Source organism: Odontesthes bonariensis, chromosome 4 (genome assembly GCF_027942865.1).
Source record: "Odontesthes bonariensis isolate fOdoBon6 chromosome 4, fOdoBon6.hap1, whole genome shotgun sequence".
NCBI lineage: Eukaryota > Metazoa > Chordata > Actinopteri > Atheriniformes > Atherinopsidae > Odontesthes > Odontesthes bonariensis.
In genome coordinates, this window is record NC_134509.1 from 30,800,056 (window position 1) to 30,818,894 (window position 18,839).

The 18,839-nt window shown below is 38.2% G+C and overlaps 1 protein-coding gene across 1 annotated transcript in view; it reads right to left on the bottom strand.

Annotated features, from left to right (window-relative positions):
* Positions 1-18,839, bottom strand: part of LOC142379154 (complement C3-like) — a 29,548-nt gene that overhangs the window by 7,774 nt on the left and 2,935 nt on the right. Inside the window, exons 6-28 of the mRNA XM_075464288.1 lie at positions 18,681-18,751; positions 18,318-18,409; positions 17,011-17,093; positions 16,802-16,889; positions 16,418-16,520; positions 15,556-15,670; positions 14,699-14,814; positions 14,480-14,623; positions 13,430-13,645; positions 13,085-13,285; positions 12,272-12,427; positions 12,023-12,152; positions 10,691-10,759; positions 9,924-10,211; positions 8,962-9,193; positions 8,536-8,621; positions 5,376-5,515; positions 5,075-5,284; positions 4,828-4,888; positions 2,988-3,071; positions 2,692-2,895; positions 959-1,034; positions 502-664 (exon numbers count right to left, since the gene is read on the bottom strand). Coding sequence (XP_075320403.1) covers positions 502-664; positions 959-1,034; positions 2,692-2,895; positions 2,988-3,071; positions 4,828-4,888; positions 5,075-5,284; positions 5,376-5,515; positions 8,536-8,621; positions 8,962-9,193; positions 9,924-10,211; positions 10,691-10,759; positions 12,023-12,152; positions 12,272-12,427; positions 13,085-13,285; positions 13,430-13,645; positions 14,480-14,623; positions 14,699-14,814; positions 15,556-15,670; positions 16,418-16,520; positions 16,802-16,889; positions 17,011-17,093; positions 18,318-18,409; positions 18,681-18,751 — 3,128 coding nt within the window. The remainder of the gene's footprint in view (positions 1-501; positions 665-958; positions 1,035-2,691; positions 2,896-2,987; positions 3,072-4,827; positions 4,889-5,074; positions 5,285-5,375; positions 5,516-8,535; positions 8,622-8,961; positions 9,194-9,923; positions 10,212-10,690; positions 10,760-12,022; positions 12,153-12,271; positions 12,428-13,084; positions 13,286-13,429; positions 13,646-14,479; positions 14,624-14,698; positions 14,815-15,555; positions 15,671-16,417; positions 16,521-16,801; positions 16,890-17,010; positions 17,094-18,317; positions 18,410-18,680; positions 18,752-18,839) is intronic.

Genomic DNA, 18,839 nt, shown 5'->3' on the forward strand with positions numbered 1-18,839 from the left:
TACTCACTTATCGGAGTTACTATGATATTCCCTACCCAACTGTCATGACAATAATTAACAATAAAATTAGACATGAACACCGAAACTGCTCATTTTCTTCATCATTATTTGTATTTAATGATCTCAAGAAAACAAAAGGTTGATTTCTCGAGAAAATTTGATATATTTACTCTTCATCACGTTCCTGGATAAGGCACGGCAGCTCACAGCCTCCGTATATCACTAACAGATGATATTATAACCTTTATCTGTCTCTGAATGATAAATCAACAATCCATGCATCAGTTAAATATGACCACATATTTTTTGCCGGTCATGGCTGGTGATAATCTAAGCTGACAATGAGTAGAAGTGGCGTCCTTCATCGGGGTTACCTCACAGAGAACCATTCTTACAGCATTCATCTCACCTCGTAATAATTTCAATGTTAAACAAGGAAATCAGGACATGAAGTCAGCAGAGAAGTATGGTGAGTTTTGAGTGTGCATGTCAGTGTCTCACAGTCATGGTTGTGGCGTAAACTGGGTTGTCCTCTTTGTATACTTTCTTATTTTGCTCGAGTTTGGTGTTCACCAAGTAGAGCATAGGGTCACACACTTGCTGCTGGTCGATACCAATGATGGAGTAGGCCATGGAGAACACCTTCACCACGTACGCCGTGATCCTGACATTCAGTTAGACTTAGATTAGCTTACATTTGGTCACTCACATTATCCTAAGAATGCTGGTTATCTAAAACCAAAAAAAATTAAAAACTATGATTTTACTGACTTTAATCTTGCTTCTTTTTTTTTTACAGCAATTGTTTTTTGTTTTTTTAAGAAGAAAAAAAAACAAATAACTAAAGTCATCCACAACATTTACACTAAAACACTTGTAGTCTGTACAATTTGATTTCATTTAAATTGTTTCATGACTTTCAGGAGTTTAAATGTTAAATGTATGATTTAGACAGCACCATGTACTTGCTCCTTGGCTCCTGTAGGGTGGGTAAGAGCCATCAGTCATTCTGTATGCTAGTTGGTTCTCATATCCTAAAAAAAAGTCAAACACAAATTAACATTACATTTAGATTCAGTGACGTAAAAACATTTAAAGTAATCCTAATGAAAATATAACTTTCAAAATCATTTATCGATCAGTTGATCAGCCAGTCATCTTATTGGTTACCTGGCTGCAGTTCATTCATAAATTATCCTATTAATCATCAATCCACCCACCCACGTATCGGTCAATGAATTTAAACTAATTATTTAGCCACATGTGCAACCCATCATCAATTAATCCATCTTTTCAACTATTTAAAGGGATACAAGGTAGTTTAGCGGCAGTATAGCGATCTCTATTGGTCAAACTGAAATTCTACACTGTCGTAAAAATCCCCACCTGTACACACCCACTAACTAAACATCGTGGCGAATGCTGCCATTGTGTTATTTAGTCAGTGCAGTTAGGTCATCTGATTCACAAGTGTAGACTGCCCACGTAAGATACTATAATCAGAGATTTTCTGTAGAGAGAACTCAAGATAATATGCTATAATCCTGTTGCTGGAGGAAGTGGCCGGGGACAGCTCGTCTGGGTTTCTCTGCTCAGGCTGCTGCCCCCGCGACCCGATCCCCGGACAAGCGGAAGATAATGGATGTATGGATGTATGCATGTTGCTGATCTTGAATGGGATTCTTCCCTCATCATGGTGTATTCGTGGAGTGATTCCTTTGTATTAGCAGACACTTACAAAAGTTACATCTTAGACAGATGCGCGCAGGCACTACCAACATACACGCCGCAATAAACGCAGACTAGCTCTACACTATTCCGAATACAATCACAAATTAATCAATTTTCATTTGTAGATAATAATTCTTGTTCGGATCAAAACGCTATTCTTATTCTAATCAGGTCAGTCCGTGTATTTCTGAAGCTAGGCTACGTCTCGAACTCAGGAGGAATTAGAGCACCATCATCACCTGACTCTTTACGATCTAAAACGCAGGTCAGACACTATGGTAGATGAACAAGATCACGCTTGGAGAAATTTCACAAAGATGGGAAGTGCCAACATCGAACGTTTCATATTCAGTCTGTGAAAGGCAGAATAGGAAACGCTTGGTGTTGGCTCTTCAACGCAAGCGAACACATAGCCTACAACTACAGCTAGCATACAGTACCTAGCTAAGTGCCGTAAACACAAACGACTCTTCTCACGTATCACGACACTTCAGAAGTGGGTCGCTCCTGCCGAAGTTACATATGGGATTTTCAGCATACAGACCCCTGTTGGGAGCGAGACAGGCTTCATTCGCTTACCATTGACTTGTTTAACCTTCGTTAAACTCCTGAAGGCTATAATTTTAGGTGAAAATGCTACCTAGTGCCCCTTTAATCGGTGATCCTTCAATCCAAATAGCTTTTCATCCTACCATGCACTCATTCATTGATTGATAAGTGCATTCATTTGTATTAATCATTAATCAATAAAGTCATTTATCTATCAGAAATACATTTGTTTCTTCATCCACAATTACCAGAAATGATCTCGTCTCATCCTTCCCTCTTTCTTTCTATCCTTTCTGACGCAGCACATTCTGCAGTCACTCCATTTTCATCTTAAATCTAATCTTACATCATTTCATATATTCTGCTTTGCTTTTAAAATCCACTTATCCATATTGCCCCCCGCTGTCTAACCTCTCCTGATGTATCGGAGAGCCTCGATCTTGCGCTCTACCCCTAAACTCTCCCAGCTGCTGCTTCGGTCCAGGTAGAGGGTGGCAATGAGTGGCAGAGTCATAGAGGCCAAGTTCTGCTCCACACAGCCGCCAGGCATCTGGATCAAAGATGCTAGAGAGTCCTCACTGATGGAGTTATCAATGCTGTCTGCAAAAAGATGACCTAGAGAGAAATGGTGGGAAGGAATTAGGAATCAGCCCTTTGGGGTTTATTTTTTATTTTTTATCTTCATCCCTGCTGGATCAGTGACTCACCTCTGACATTGATGATTGTCTCCGGGTGAGAGTTTGGCACAATTGACGTTGGTACAAATTTGGGAACACTAATCGTCTGACTTCCTGTAAAAGATTAAACTACATATGATACAGGGTATGATTCTCTCTACTTTATCAAAGCTCTGTATGGTAAAACCAGAGCAAAAAACTTGTAGCAATTCAGTCAGAGACCAAATCAAGGTGGACTAAAAAGTTTTTGACCTGAGCTACATGATGAAGAGTTTGGATATATTTTGTAGTCTCAGTCGAACAGACAACAGAGTCCTTCTCTAATAAATGTTAAAAAGTTAAATGAACTCAAGCTGAGTAGCGAAGGTGGGATGTACCAATCTGTAGTCCAGTTGAAATATCCTATTTCAAACAAACATATATGTTATGATGCCACCTTTCTGATAAATGTATATGTTAAAAAGTAATGACAGATAAATAATGGTTGACAAATAACCAAGATAAACATTTTCTTAATAGAAGATAAAATACAACAATATTAGTTCAGTCATTTGGAAGGAGGTTTGGAAAGTGAGGTCAGCTCGCAACCAGTCTGACAGAGTGATAAGCTGCTACTGTAGATTTTCTTTTCTTAGTTTCATTGGTATGATCCTGTTGGCCTTATGAGAAAGGTAATGGGGCGGGAGCCAAAAGTGTAATTCAGTCCAGGGCTCTACATATACAATATGTAGTTATTTAAAGGTGTAAAAACAATTAATTCCTCCTGTTACAGAGGTTAGCCCGATCAACCAGGAATAAATCTAGAGCCCCATCAATGGTGCTTGTGACGACGCGCTGCCGTCACTCGCTCCAGGAACAATTATGTCACAGGGAGGGACACGGGGCTGACGCACCTCGTAGTTCACCTGGTGAATGAGACGAACGTGGATTGATAAGCCGATAGCGGCAGAAGGAAATAAAGACTACATAAAATATAAATAAAGACAACACACAGGAGTTATATTGATTGGGGATGAGCATAAATTTACCAAAAGAGTTCCCCGGGGGCACGCGCACCTTATTAGATCGGGGAGGCAGGAGGACAAGTGGGAAATAGGTAAAGGGGAGTTTCATGTGGTATAAATATGTATTTAACTGTTGTAAAATATATGTGTCTGTTTATTATGTTTATTCTGGGTGTATTGATGGTTATTAAGATTATATATATATTTCTAGTGATGAGTTATGTAAATGTTGTTGTAGATATACAGGTATGTGTGTTTCGCTGATTTTACCCGGGTTAAATGGTATAGTCCAGCTCATTATCTGGGCCAGAATGTATATAAGTAGTCAGTCTGTAAATGTCTGGAGTTGATGTAGGTGTTGGTGTATAGTAATTATTGAAGAAAATAAACGTGTCTGCAGCAAGACGATGACGACGTCTATGCGTGACACCGAAGCTTGTAGAGTGTTAATCCAACATGGCAGCGGACACAACGTTATCGTTCGATGCAGCCTTAGAAAGTGTTTTAATTAGCTTTGAACGCAAGTTTACTTTTAAAAAAGAGCAACGTTTGGCGTTGAAAGATTTCATTGCCAAGAAGGATGTATTTCCTCGTCGAATTTCTGTCGCTCTACATACGTCATCTGGTATAAGTGATACAATTGGCTATAAATCGCGCGCAAAGCAGCATGGGAAGAACCAGACGCCATTTGATAGACATTCATAGCGCCCAATAAACGGCTCTAGGCATTCGTAAACCACGCCTCAAATACGAGAAAATGCACACCTAGTTCCCAGACCACCATCTCATCGAGATGTGGACGGGTCAGCCAGGCTAATGTCAACATGCATTTCAAATGAGATCATGTAAAATCATGCATCACATACCCCCTTGAGATGATGGATCCAACACTTCATTCCAAACCTCAGTCTTCTGCACCCCATCTAGCTGTTTGTGTCATGAAAAGACTTATTATACAAGCAGAGTTTTATATAAACACGTGTTAATCATCTTTTAAATTTATGAATGAATCTCTTAACCCTTGGAAAAGCTTGACAGGAAGAACTTTATAGTCAACACTAACCATAACAAGTTGGTTACTCTGCATTGGCATTTTCATCATGAAAGACTCACCACCACCCGCAGAACTTTCTGGACACGGTCACCCCCCATCAAGTCTCTGGCAACGACCATGATCTCAAGAGGAAGTTTACCCACCACCAAGGGCATAATGGTGTAAGGCACCACAACAGACGAGCCAGCAGGCAGCTTCAATTCCTTTGTGTGGCTGTCCTTGAAAGCAACGCTGCAAATGCCTTCTGTCTTCATCAGCACCACCCTTATCTGCACAGAAAGCAATCAAAGGATGGTGAGCAACAACAAAGACACTGGAGAAACACAATATAACAAAGTGAGAAGAAGACGATCCTCTTACATGCAAGTCATCATAGATGTAGCTGTGGATCAAAGCTTTAATCTCAACCTGTTCGTTCCTCGCCACAGAATATGGCAGCCTCAGGTCAACAAAGAAACGTTTCCATGCTTTGACATTATAAGGCTCCGCAACACAGAAACCTACAAAGAGTCATAAGAAGATTAACAATGGCTCATATGCACATATGTATATGAATGAGAGGCTCTGGTTCTGATGATTTATGAGATTTAGAGATTTTTTAACCACCAGGCTTAATGTTTTTTGTCAAGTGTGGATAATTTGGTCAGCCTTTACTTTTGTAGTCAACTGTAATTCTGTGCTTTTACAATTGTCTTAATTAAGTATTTAGCCATTCTTGAAGTTTGTTCATTTAAAATCCATAATCCAAGAGAAATGTCTGTGTCTTCTTAAATGGAGGACAAACTTACATTTGTGATTTGTTAATTAATTTGAACCTTAATTTAACAGACAGTTAAAAAGTGTCTTCACTTTTCAACTCCAATTTCTTGGATTTTTCCAGCAGCACCATGAAGAAAAGTTGGAAGAGAAGTAGTTTATAAAATAAACAATATCTGTTGGAGATGATTAAAAATCTTTTTTTAAATTGCTAAAATGTCAGGATGCTGTATAAAATAAAACCAAAAAAGAATGCAACAATTGACTGATGTCATAAACCAACATTTTCATTCACAATAGAACATTGCAAATATGTTTGAATGTTGAAAGTGAGACATTTTACTATTTGATGAAAAATACTTTCTAATTTTGAATTTGATGGCAGCAAAACATCTAAAAAAAAGTTGGGATGGGGCAAAACGAAAAATGCAGGAATATAAGTACAAAGTACTAAAAAGAAACAGCTTGTTGCAGGTAATGATGTTAACTGGCAACAGGGCAGTAACATGACTGGGTTTAAAAAGGGGACCATAGAGAAGCTCTCAGAAGAAAAGATGGGTGGATAATCTGCAATCTCCCAAAAAAAAAACTTTCTACAAATTGTGCATCAATTTAAGAATGATATTATTATATAATATTATTATCATATAAAGACGTTTGAACAATCTATCATCTAGAATAAATAAATCATCCAAAGATTCAGATAATCTGGAAACATGTCTGTGAACAAGGGACCCGGCTGAAAATCAATACTGGCTGCCCATAATTTTCAGGCCTTCAGACGGCACTGTATTAAAACTAAACATGATGAGCTCAGGAACGCCTCTAGAAATCATTCCCATCTGCAAATACAGGTTAAAGCTCTATTATGCAAAGAAGAAGCCATATATGAACATGGTCCAGTGCTGCCATCATCCACTCTGGGCCAAAGCTAATTTAAAATTATTAGCACACTTAAAAAGCCTGCATCTCTGTTTGTATGAGGGTGCATTAGTGCCCTCACACCAACCCATGCCCTCATTAGTGCATGGAAATGGAATCTTACACATCTGGAAAAGCTCCATCAAAGGTTTATTAAGGTTTTAGATCAACATAAGATGTTGTCTTTTTCAGGGAAGGCCAAGAATATTTCAGCAAGGCAATGCTAAACCACTTACTGCTAGAGCTACTAGCACTACTGCTTACTAAGGCATGGCTTTATTTGAGAAGAGTCCGGGTGCTGGACTGGCCTGCTTGCCTGCAGTCCAGACCCTTCACCTTATTAAAAAGTTAGTGCATCATGAAATACAAAATACAAGAAGACTCTGGACTGTTGAGCAGTTAGAATCCTATATCAGATAAGGATGGGACAACATTTCTCTCCAAAAGGTGAAACTTGTCTCCTCAGTTCCCAGACATTCACAGACTGTTTGTTTAAAGGAGAAGAGATGCTGATTGTCAAATTAGCAGCTTAATTGGTAACAGGTTAAGCTGTCAGGATCTGCGTTAAAAAGTGATCCAACAAAGCTTTAGGCCACATTTACACATAGCCGGGTATTTAGAGAAACGAATATTTCCCCCCCTCCGTTTTCAATAATAACATCGTGCACATAACAGCGTTTTCAAAAAACTTGTCATTTACATCAACCCGCATAAATACGCCGTCAATCGCCATAATAACTATGCCAAACCTATTGGCGGCAGTGTAGGGAAAGGAATAAAGCCATGCAAGCCAATCAAAATCCTCAGAATCGAGGACTTTCCTTATGTGAAGGAGGAGATAACGCGAGCAAATATCACAACAAAACTGAAGGCAATAAGAGGGAAATATAGACAGTCAGTGGATACTGGACGCAGGAGCGGCCACGGAAGAGTGGTGCTCCTCTATTTTGAACTGTGCGAGCAGGTTTGGGGTGGCAAATGCAATAAGGCTAGAATCGTTTGCACAAACGTAAAAATTAGTAGAACTTTAACATCATCCATGATAATCCTGATCAGTAGCCAAACAAACTGTAAACATAAGGCGCTCGCATGACGTTAAGCATTTTCTGGCGCATAATGTGACGTTTAAGAACCTAAAACGCCGTTTCTCCCAGTTGACACGGCAACACATAACCAGCGTTATCAGAAATCTCCACTTTGGCCGGAGGTTTTAGAAATAATCATTTTCTGTGATAAAAACGGGGTTTTGGTGTAAATGAGAGGCCAAACCGCAGGAAAATATCTGCGTCTTCCTATCGTGTAAACGGGGCCTGAGTCCCTACAAGTAAGGATGGGCTGTGGATCACAACTTTGTGCCGAGCTTCATCAGAGAATCATTCATCAGTTAAGAAAATAAGAAAGAAAAGAAAAAATTTGTCAAGAACTTTCAGGTATTTCTGCTCGACAAAGGAAATAACATGTTGAAAAGATAAAGATAAATCTTTTGAGAAGAGAGAAACATTTTTGCAGCAGCTCAGATGAGTCAGAAATTGGAAACTGATGGATTTTGTTGAGTTTTAAGCTTGATGCCCAACTGTTTTTGGCCTTGTGTGGAAAACTTTGGTTAACCTTTTTCTGATGAAGGAAGCTATAACAAAATATGAGTTTTACTGCACTTTCTTTACTCAACAGTTCATCTCCTCTCAAGACATTAATAGTGTGAATAAATACATGATGACAGTTTGATTCTTCTAGTTTCTTAATAGAATTATCATCAAAGCCAGATCCTTGCAAGTGATTAAACTTTCCAAAAAAAATAGCCACAAGGCTCCCAGACTCCTCCTCCTCAATTTGCCAACAGTACCTTTCTGAGGTGATGCACTGATTGCCAAAATTCCCCACTCTGTAATGCTGTCGGGTAACGGGTTGTCCAAAGTCATGGATGCCAACCTGTTGATCAAATTTAATTTGAAAAATGAAAAAAAAATGGGCTTCAGTTGTTCAGATATTGAGCAGTGAATTGTTCACTAGATATTCCCGTTCAAGCATACAGACATCTTATCCAAGCATCTCACCATCTGTCATATATGCTTTTTTTTTAAAAATATATTCTTTGTCAACTGCTCGTGTTGTGGTGACTACATTTTCATGTCAGATGTGATGTTAACCCACTTACTTTAAGGGGATCAAAGAAATGTAAAAATCTTTAAATCACATAATCAAAGTGATGTTTAAGCTAATGAAACTGTTATGCCTGTTGATGTAATCTCCTTTTTAATCTTTCACTTACCCATCGCTGTCTGTTTGTTTGGGCAGCTTAACATCCATCCACAACCAAGACTCAAAGAACTTGGAACGCAAATAGACATCGCTCTTATCCTGGTACTCCCCCTCTTCTTCCTCCATATCATCCTTAAACGGCAAAACCTCTGCTTCTTCCATTCCACGTAAATAGACTATGGGTGGTTCAAATCGTCCACCAAATCCAGGTAACCCAGGTGGTCCACGTGGACTTCCAAAAGCTATTTGAATACATTTGTCAATATTTTGTACTGTTGTATCACACATCTATGATTAATTGAGAAACAATTTACACACAAACAAAATTATGAACAACCGCTGATACCCTGTAAAGTTTTTGTGCAAATGTAAAAGAAAAACACATTTTACATTTAGGGATCTTCATCATAACTTTAAATGTGTATATCTATTCCCTTCATCACAAAACACCAGTGAAGCTATTTTCATATAAACTATCATACAATTATGATATTCATAATGTGTGTTTTTTGTGTCTTGTCATCCTCTTTTGTTCTCTATAATGATGCATTTTTTGAACCAGAGCCAGCAATGGTAATCGCTTCAGTCCCACAAAAACTGAGAAGCTCATTTAAACTAACGCACCGTTGCAGGGTTTAAAAACTTAAATAAACTGATCTGAGTAGATGGAATGGATTACGGTACATATTTAGCCACATTGGAGGTGTAGCTCTCAGGGCGCACTGGTTGGTTAGGTCATCATTTTTTCATCTTAAAATACACATTCATTGTTTTAATGAAAAATGTCTTGTCTCATGCATTAGTCTATCACCAAATTCCCATCAGCCTCCTATGGGTTTTTAGCATACTAGTATATCACTAAAGTTAAAAAGATAAGATTTAAAACAAATACCCAAGATACCAGGCTCTCTGAATTCTAAACAATAGGAAAATTTTGGAAAAAACAAAAAAAAAAAGAAATTGAGAACTTACAAGAGGTTGAAAAGATGATATCTTTGTAAGGCTTTATTCCAGATATTTCAAATTCAGGTAAGAAGGCAAAGGGTGAAAGGGTGGTGGTGGTTATTGGTGCAGGGGTGGTGGGAATCTCTGTGTCAAACACCTGGCCCCTGTAAGTGGCACAGCAGTAGCGGAAAGCCCGCATGCACTCCCAGCCCTCAGTGATGTAAAGGGAGCGTCGTGTGCAGGAGTACGGCATTGGGATCTCCCTTAGGCCATCATTACAGCAGCGACGCTGCAGTTTCTCCTTGTAGTGACTCTCTGGTGGCAGAAGGGTGGATAAGAGGGAACCAGCAACTAGTCAACAGCTCCAGTATTACAACACTCAATGTTTTCTTTTTTTTCCATTATTATTTCAAGAGTAAATGAAAAGACAATGTAAAAATAAATGAATAGCATATAGGGCAACTATTTAATTTAGGGTATCAGCAGGATAGCAATGTGTCTGTCCTAACCCTAACTCCACATATCATAAAGGCAACTGTTCACTAAAACCACGCAACGGCATCACAGTATTGCTATTTTACCTTCTATTAATACATGTCAACCTTAAAAATGGACAATTATTAATAATTATTTACCCTCTAAGGCAATAGGTTTCAAATCAAACCTAAGTTAGAGAAAGATGAGCACTGACTGTAGTAGGTGAGGCATAAACAAGAATGCAAGAATATCTCATTTGTATCCCAGTATGAATCACAAAAGCAAACTTTGCAATGAATTGAAAATACGGTTCTCACCCAGCTGTGCTTTACGGTTCAACAGAGCAGCAGAACGTCTTCTTCTGGCACTGCCCGGACACTGTAGGGCTAAAAAGCCGAGCGTCGCCATCAGACATGTGGTTCATTTTCCAACCATTATAAAACTGTTAGTAGGTGATGTAACATCATTAATTGTTCATCTGTAATGAGTATCCACTTTCCATTCAATGATTTTACATAACATAAGTAAAACATCAAGCAACAAAATTTCAGCTACAAACTGTGCTCAGGGTACCATAGATGTTCAGTGACAAATAGATATAGTTATAGATTGGCTAAAAGAAAAAAACAAAAGAACAATTTTAAAAGAAAATCACAAAAAAATTCAAATTAAATTAAAACAGTAACTTTTTCAAGGTTTGTGTCCAGAACTGGGAGCTTTAAAGCCTTGTTTCCACTGTCAGTACGTTTCGGGTCACTTCGTATCGGTGCGGTACGGGTCGGGTCGCTTTGGGGTCAGCTTTGCGTTCCCACTGTACAAAGGGGACCCTCAGGGGTGGGCGCGTGCGTGCCGAAGCGTAAATAACATATAACAGCAAATAACATTCATAATTTCGAACCACCTCCAAGCTTCTTCAGCTTAATGCGACACTGGCTCGCGGTCCGGTTGAAACCACTCTCTGCCATTTTTGCGGCAATCAGCTGGAAAACTTTTTGGTTTCGCACAGCGCCATCGAGCTCCCGCTGCACAGCCTCCTCACCAACAACGGAGAGCAGAGCCTGGAACCGGTCCTGTGTGCTAGGTACCCCAAGCAGAAGGGTTACAAAATGGTAACGGGTTCCATGGGGCCGGTACGCTTTGGTGGTAGTGGAAACACTGAAATAAGCGAACCGTTCTGAACCGACCCGTACCGGACTACATAGTGGAAATGGGGCTTAAGTGAGCAGCCATGGAATGATCCATACATTTCCCATAGGTCTGCTTCACATTTAGCAAAAATGTGGTGCTAAAATCCTCTCAGCTCCATGTAAGAGAAAGGAATCTGAGAATCGTTACTTTTCAGCAGTGGTTATTTCAGGAATTTTAATATCTACATTGATGTTTTACATTGTTTTACTAATGATAATTAAGTAATTGGACTGTTTGAAAGAGCCATTTTTTAAATGTTCTCGCTATTTTCGTTGTTCAAATTAAGTTCAAATCATTTAAATAATTCATATGAATCATTCTGTGTTTTGCTCAATCCCATTGAGAGTTTAAAACATCTGAACATATGGCCTTCCTGTAAAATATTAGCAATGTTTTTGTTTGTTTAGTCTTTAGTATATACAATATACAAGAACAAGAACAATATCGATAAGCGTAAATACCTTGTCTGGTTTTGGTTTTGAACCCAGCACTGGAGGAGTAAAGAAGTCCTGCATCTGTAAACACGGATGTGGCATCTCGCCCTCCCCCTTTGGTGCAGCCAATGTCTCCATGCTCCACCACATCCCAAATCTGAACAAAAGATTCAGTTGGGAAAAAGACTAACTGATTTGTATGTAAGTTGACTTTTTCATCTTAATCTTTTCTAAAATGCTTCTAACCATTAAACACAAACATATAGATACACATACCTTCCTCTGTGTGAGTCTGTCCTTGTTGAGAAGATACACAGCGTTGTCCACGGCCACCAGGTTGACCACTGCCTCTGCGTCACCTTTGATCTGAAGACGGAGGAGTTTCCCAGGTTCGTAATCTCTGTGTCTGTCGTCTACTGGCCCAACTTTAAGCTACAAGAGAGGAGGATAAAAAAAGGCATTGATTTAAAGATTAAAGACTGCATTTTCATTTTCTTCTTGGTTTAATTGGCCTGTTATGCTTCAAATCAGTAAAGTAATGCATTAAAATAGCAGTATAAAAAGGAATTCTAAGTAATCAAAATTTGATGACAAGTCTGCCCATTTTTCCCATTTATTGATTCTTTTCCATTTATATTTCTATATACCTTAACAAATCCTAAATGGTCCCAAAATTTCTTTTCTCTATCCCATCTGATTTCTACATACTGTCTAGGTGAGTATTTTCAGCAGCAGGTCTTGAGAGGCTCAAATTCAAATAAACTGCAGTGTATATATTTATAGTAATAAGGGGACATGCTATCCATAGTACTGGTATGTATCACTGATGTGATTTAATTGTATTTCAAAGGATTGACCTCTAGTCTATATCCTACACTGCTGTACTTTTGCTGGACCTCTATTTTGGTCTCTTCAGGAGATTTATCAACAGTATGGGATGTTAAGAATGTGGGCTGTTTTGCCATTCAAGCCTCACAAATCCAAACTCTGCTTATCTTGATATACTCTCAAAACGTGAACAAAGTTTTTCAAATATGAAACCACTGTCGTTACCTCTACCAGCAAACTGAGAGCAAGCTGAACACTCACCCCTCCAACACAGGAATCTGCAACATCTATCCAGACGGAGTCCGACACCACCTCCTCTCGCCCTGTCCAGGGAATACTGAAGAACGCCACAATTCGAAAAGATGGCATCATCTCTGATGTTACCATAAACCCAACACTGGTAACCACTAGGCCCTCTACATTCAAACGTTCAGCTTTTATGATTTTGCCTTTATTGAGCACCTACAGAGTTTTGGGTGGAGAGTCAAGAATGAATATAAATGTTATTTCAGTAAGATTTTTGACACCTTATAGTTACACTTTACAATGTTCAGGTGTACTGGAAATGTGCTGTAACATGAACATGAAGTGGTGCTCTCGTCTCACCATGTAGGTAATGTGTTTGGCAAATTTTCTGTGTGTCTCGTCTGCAGCACGGATTGAAATCTTCACGGACAGCCTATCTCCTACAGACACTGTGTTGGTTCCTGTGGAGATGTATAGGTAATTTTGATGTTGGTTGTTAAAGGGGGTGTAGGGCTGAACAGTTATCTGTTGTCTGGCCTGTTGGTCTGGTCTCAGGCCAGTCTCTGTGGTCTCAGCCTAGGATACAAAGAAAATAAAGAATAAATTCATTTTGCTACAGTTTTGTCTTTATGAACCCAAAAACTGATATTCTATTGTCTAACAGTCAAATGCATAACTAATGTTGGTATGTAATTATAAGGTTTAAGAGGAAGAAACAAATGTCATAGGTTTCAATTTGTATGTTATACCTTTGTTAAATGAACTGTTGTGTTTTTCTTTTCTTAGAAGACTAATTAACTGGCAGCCTGCAAAATATTGATGAATTTGCAAAATGTGCCAATACACCTAGATGACAGTCTGTGAGATAACTCAAAAACAAGACAGTTGCACCTACTTTGCTAATATAAATTAAGGCAAAAATGTGGATGAAATACAGAAAAAAGATAATTAAGAGACAGGAACAGGTTACATGCAGATCTAACAAGTATGACTTCAATGTAACTGCACTTTTAAATGGTAGAACTGCTACTTTTAAGACTAAATGCTTCTTCGCTCACTTACTGCTCCATATGTATTTAAAGAACTAAGCCGGAATATATATATATATATAATATTTTGGAATCGAATTGCTTAGTTTAGGCTTTCGAAGCGCTGTTGTTTTTTTTTTTGTTTGTTTGTTTACTGACACAAGATCTAGCAACACTGGAAAGTGGAGTGATATCGTTGGAGATGGTTGCCATCTTCAACTTGGCCACAAGATGTCAGTAATTGTTGCACGTTGTCCCTTGAAGCTCAAAAATATCATATTTGAAAAAATTCCATTCTGTAATGAGATAATAGTCAAACATACGCATGCAATGATAATTAGATCACTGACTAAATAAATGTTACATTAAATGTTATACTAACAATGATGGTTTGTGCATGCTGATTGTTGGGCATGTTCAAGGTGGTTCTGATAGTCCCAGATGAAACTGCCAATGGTTTATCCATCAAATTTATCTTGATTTTGACGTTATGGGCTGGGGATGCATCATGGTGGGTCACGTGAATCTGGACAGATAGGAAAGAATTTCAATGACATTTTTGCTCAAAAATAAACTAAATTAAACAGATGACGCTCCTTACTGTGAAATCAAATGGGAGGCCTGGCTTGAAGTACTGTGGCATGTCTTTGAAGGATATAGCATAGGGGGACTCTACAATTTTGATCCCAGTCTTTTGTGCCTCAACCAGATCGCTTCCTGTGCAGGTGAGAAACTGGAGTCAAACAACAGTAAAGACCTCCTTCTAACAATATACTGGAATTATTTCATGTACACAGAATCAAAAAATTCCCCTTGAGTTTTGGATTTATTCTACTTTTTGATGAGCTTGAATTTATTTTTTTTTGTTGACTGAAAGAAAAGTTTTGTTTCAACTATCAGTGTTTTGTGTTATTGTCTTTTCCCATGATTAAGACTGTTTCAAGTCCATGTCTAGGTGTTAATAACACTTAAACTGAGGGCTATCTAATTGAGAACAAGATGTTGCTTTTGATCATCCAAAGTAACTAAGATAACCTTTTTCTCCAACAGCAACATGAGTTTTTGAGTATGACACTGCGGTGAGTCAAAGTTTTGGTTTGTCCAGAGGGCAAAAGAACATGTCGATACACATTTGACCTCATTGAGGGTTTCCCCGGACACCACAGATCTTGATAAACTCTGGTCTGATTATGACATATCGGAGAGTTCGGTCTTTCGAGGTTGTAGTTCAAAGAACGATGTGATCACAAGCCAGGACACAACCCTGTGCTGCCCCATCAAACAGATCAACGTTATGAAGCAGCTAAGATGGTAAAGTAAATACGATGTCTTAACCCAACATAATGAATTAGGTTAGAATGATTTAAAGTTGAATTTTCCTGTGTGTATGATTTGTATACATTTTCAGTTCAAACTAAACTTGCTACAAAAAAACAACTTAAAACATGAGGCACTTACCTGTACTGGTTAGCACAGAGGCCTTCACATATACAGAGTGGCCCACCAAAGATCTAATGTTGGGGTAAGCTGTCCTGATCTCCTCCATACTCAGTCTGACAATTCCTCCATCCAACTGGATGCAAGAGTAGAAGATTATTTTGCATAAACAATAAAATCTCCTCTGCTTTCTCTTTATTTCTCCAAAGCTTTCAACACCATCATCTTTATAAGATCTCACTTGCTGTGTTAGCAAACTACAAGTGCTACACTTAGTATTGTTACACAATACTGAACCTTATATGGATGTTCAAAAAATTAGCCACCGATTAAACTTTGTTGTTGTGTTGTTTTCTTTTAACACAATGTTTTGCCTCATCGGGATTGAGTCTAATTGCTCTCACCAATTCAATCCAAAAGCATGAGCAACTGTATCCAGCAAAGGCGTGGATATCCCAACTATTTGATGAGGAATGTAAAACATTTAGCAGGCAGAAGCCCCGACTACTTTTTTAGGAGTTGGTGGAGCTAATAAGAGAAATAAATTAAGTGGGTATGGTGGACTTGCAGACAAGAACCAGCCATGGCAGCATGACAAGCCAAAAGCATGTGAGAGATAGATTTTTTGGTGTCTGTTACAAGATTAATACTTGTTGCATCAACAACACACATTCTTATAGAAACCGACATCATAGTATATGATGATGATGTATTTACTGCCAGGGACTCACCAAATTAATGTTCAAATAGCATAAAACAAGCTTGTCAAAGTGAACTTAGCAGAGGCAAAATATTTTGATAGTTGCAAACAACGGCCAAAAATAAATAAATCAACCAATCATAAATCAGAGAAAGCAACTCGTGAATTTCAAAGTGAACTTACATCTGACACCTGCTTCATTGAAGATAATCTTTTCATCTGCTGGTTGAACATAACTCCAAAAACAACATAGGCTGTTCCTTGGACAGGCTGTCCATATAAGTATCTGAAATGCAGCCACAAAAAAAACAGATTTGCAATACTTGTCTTTTTTTTTCTCATAACATTTTCCCTATTTCATGCATTCTTGTGTAAATAATTTTTTTTGTCTGCATTGTCTTAGTTGAGGTTAAACTCAAAACAAGAAGAACAGGATATTTCAGTAACAGGTCATCAGAGGTTAAACTTAAATTACAGAGGGGTTGTCATTTTTAAATATGGCCCGTAGATGTCTGAACATTTTTTCAGGTATGTATGTTTGTGTGTGCATCTGTGAATTTGACCAACTTTGCAGATATCTCTACCACCAGCTCACTGTCATCCAAGCTGAGGAAGGACTTCCTCGGTGTCAATGTAACATTGAAGGCAGGAAGCACTACAACAAGAAGCCATAAATATATATAATATTACTGTTCAAATATTGTACATTCATAGAAGATATCGACAATTGTATTTGATTTAATTGACATTAACAAGAGGAGCATAACTTCTCTTACCGTATTTCTTTACTTCAAACTTGGCGGTGAATGTGTTCTGCTGCCAGTGGTCAAACTTTGCCGTCACTGACCATGTTCCTTCACTGTGAGACATTCAGTCACATTATAGAAAGCCCATGAAAGCAAAGAACACAGACTTTTGGTGCTACGTGCTATGCTTTAGGTGCTACATGTTGAATTGAATAAATCCAAAATTTCACGGGTAAAATAACAATCATTTGGTAAATATCGGTGAAAGGGTGACAAATAGTAGCTTCTGACAGTTTTTACCAAACCACATCACCCATAAATCTGCTGCATGCCCTTAACAATAATATTCACTTCAAAAATTTGAAACTTAAGAAAACAAAAAAATGTGCCATTCCAGTATAATCACTGTAGGTATCTAACTAATTGCCAATTCAGCCCTAGTAATTTGGAAATTGCTCCACAATTTTGTAGATACAGATTGCTGAAACTCTGACCGTCTTCACTCTGAGATACTCTATCTCTCTTGGGTGCTTTTTTTTTTTTTTAACAATACCCAGTCATGTTACTAATCTGTTGCCAATTACCTAGCTGGTTGCAACATGTTCCTCAAACTGTTTCTTTTTAGCACCTCTTAGTAATCCAGCCCTCTGTGGCCCCTGTTGAAACTTTTTTGAAAAATGTTTCCAGCATCAAATCTAAGAAGATCTAAGAAGTTTTATTAAACTTTACACAGTGTCCTAACTTTTTTGGAATTGAGGTTGCACCACAGGAGGGCCATCTGAACACTAACGACTTTATAAATCTAAGAACAAAACCTTGGTTTGGCTCCAAATTTACTTTGACTTATTGTTCTTTTTCAACCTTGGAAACATTCAGTTTGTAGCTTTGTGTACACATCACATGTTCAAATTTGCACTGTTCTCCATTAACACTTTGAAACGAACTTGAAAGGCAGTTTTTTTTTTTTTTTTAAAACCTTGACTTCTGTGAAGTTGCCATTTCAGTCTGTCTCTATATAAATGCTAAATGGCCATTACTTCTAGCTCATTTCTACTCTAGATGTCCACTCAAAGCGCATTCACACTACAAGCCACATTCATCCATTCACAGGCTAAAGTTTGCAAAACTTAAACTGGAGCAGGTCGAAGCCTGTAATAAACATGTTTGTGACCAGTAGGGACAAATTCAGATGGAAATATTGACTTCACTGAACTAAGTTTTCCTTACATATCAAGATGAGATGATAGATGATAGAATCTATGTTAATTTATGCTTAGTGCTAAATGTTGTCAAAGGCTAGAAGAGGGTGAAACAGAAGCCAAACAGATCAGTCTTACTTGGCAATTTCAGACAGAGGAAATATTTCTGTGATGATGCTGTTTATAGCTTTGGACCTAGAGATTTGTTTAATCACCACCCCATCTGGATTCTGAAATAAAAAAAATTGTAAATATGTTACAAATTACCAAGGATGTCACAAAAGCATTGTCAGAACTCATGATAAGTGATTTACATTGACATAATTTGCAACGAGTCTCAACCTCATGATTTAAAAAAGAAAAAGAAAAACTTCAAATAAGTCTTGTTTCCAGGCTGATAATTTACAACAGTTGTTTTCTTTCTTTTTTTTTTAAATATCCATTCCTTGCCTTGAGAAGGTTCCATGCTGACTGGTCATTTGTTTACCAGATGAACTTTACCTGAATGTCTATAGTGATGGAGCGGTCAACTGCCTCAAAGAACGGAGAGGATACAAAGGTTCGGAATCGAACTGGTTAGGAAAACAAGTGAAAAAAGATGTGTTTTACGACCTTTCTATAAAAATACAACCTCAGGTCCCTCACATTTAGGTTGTTCAT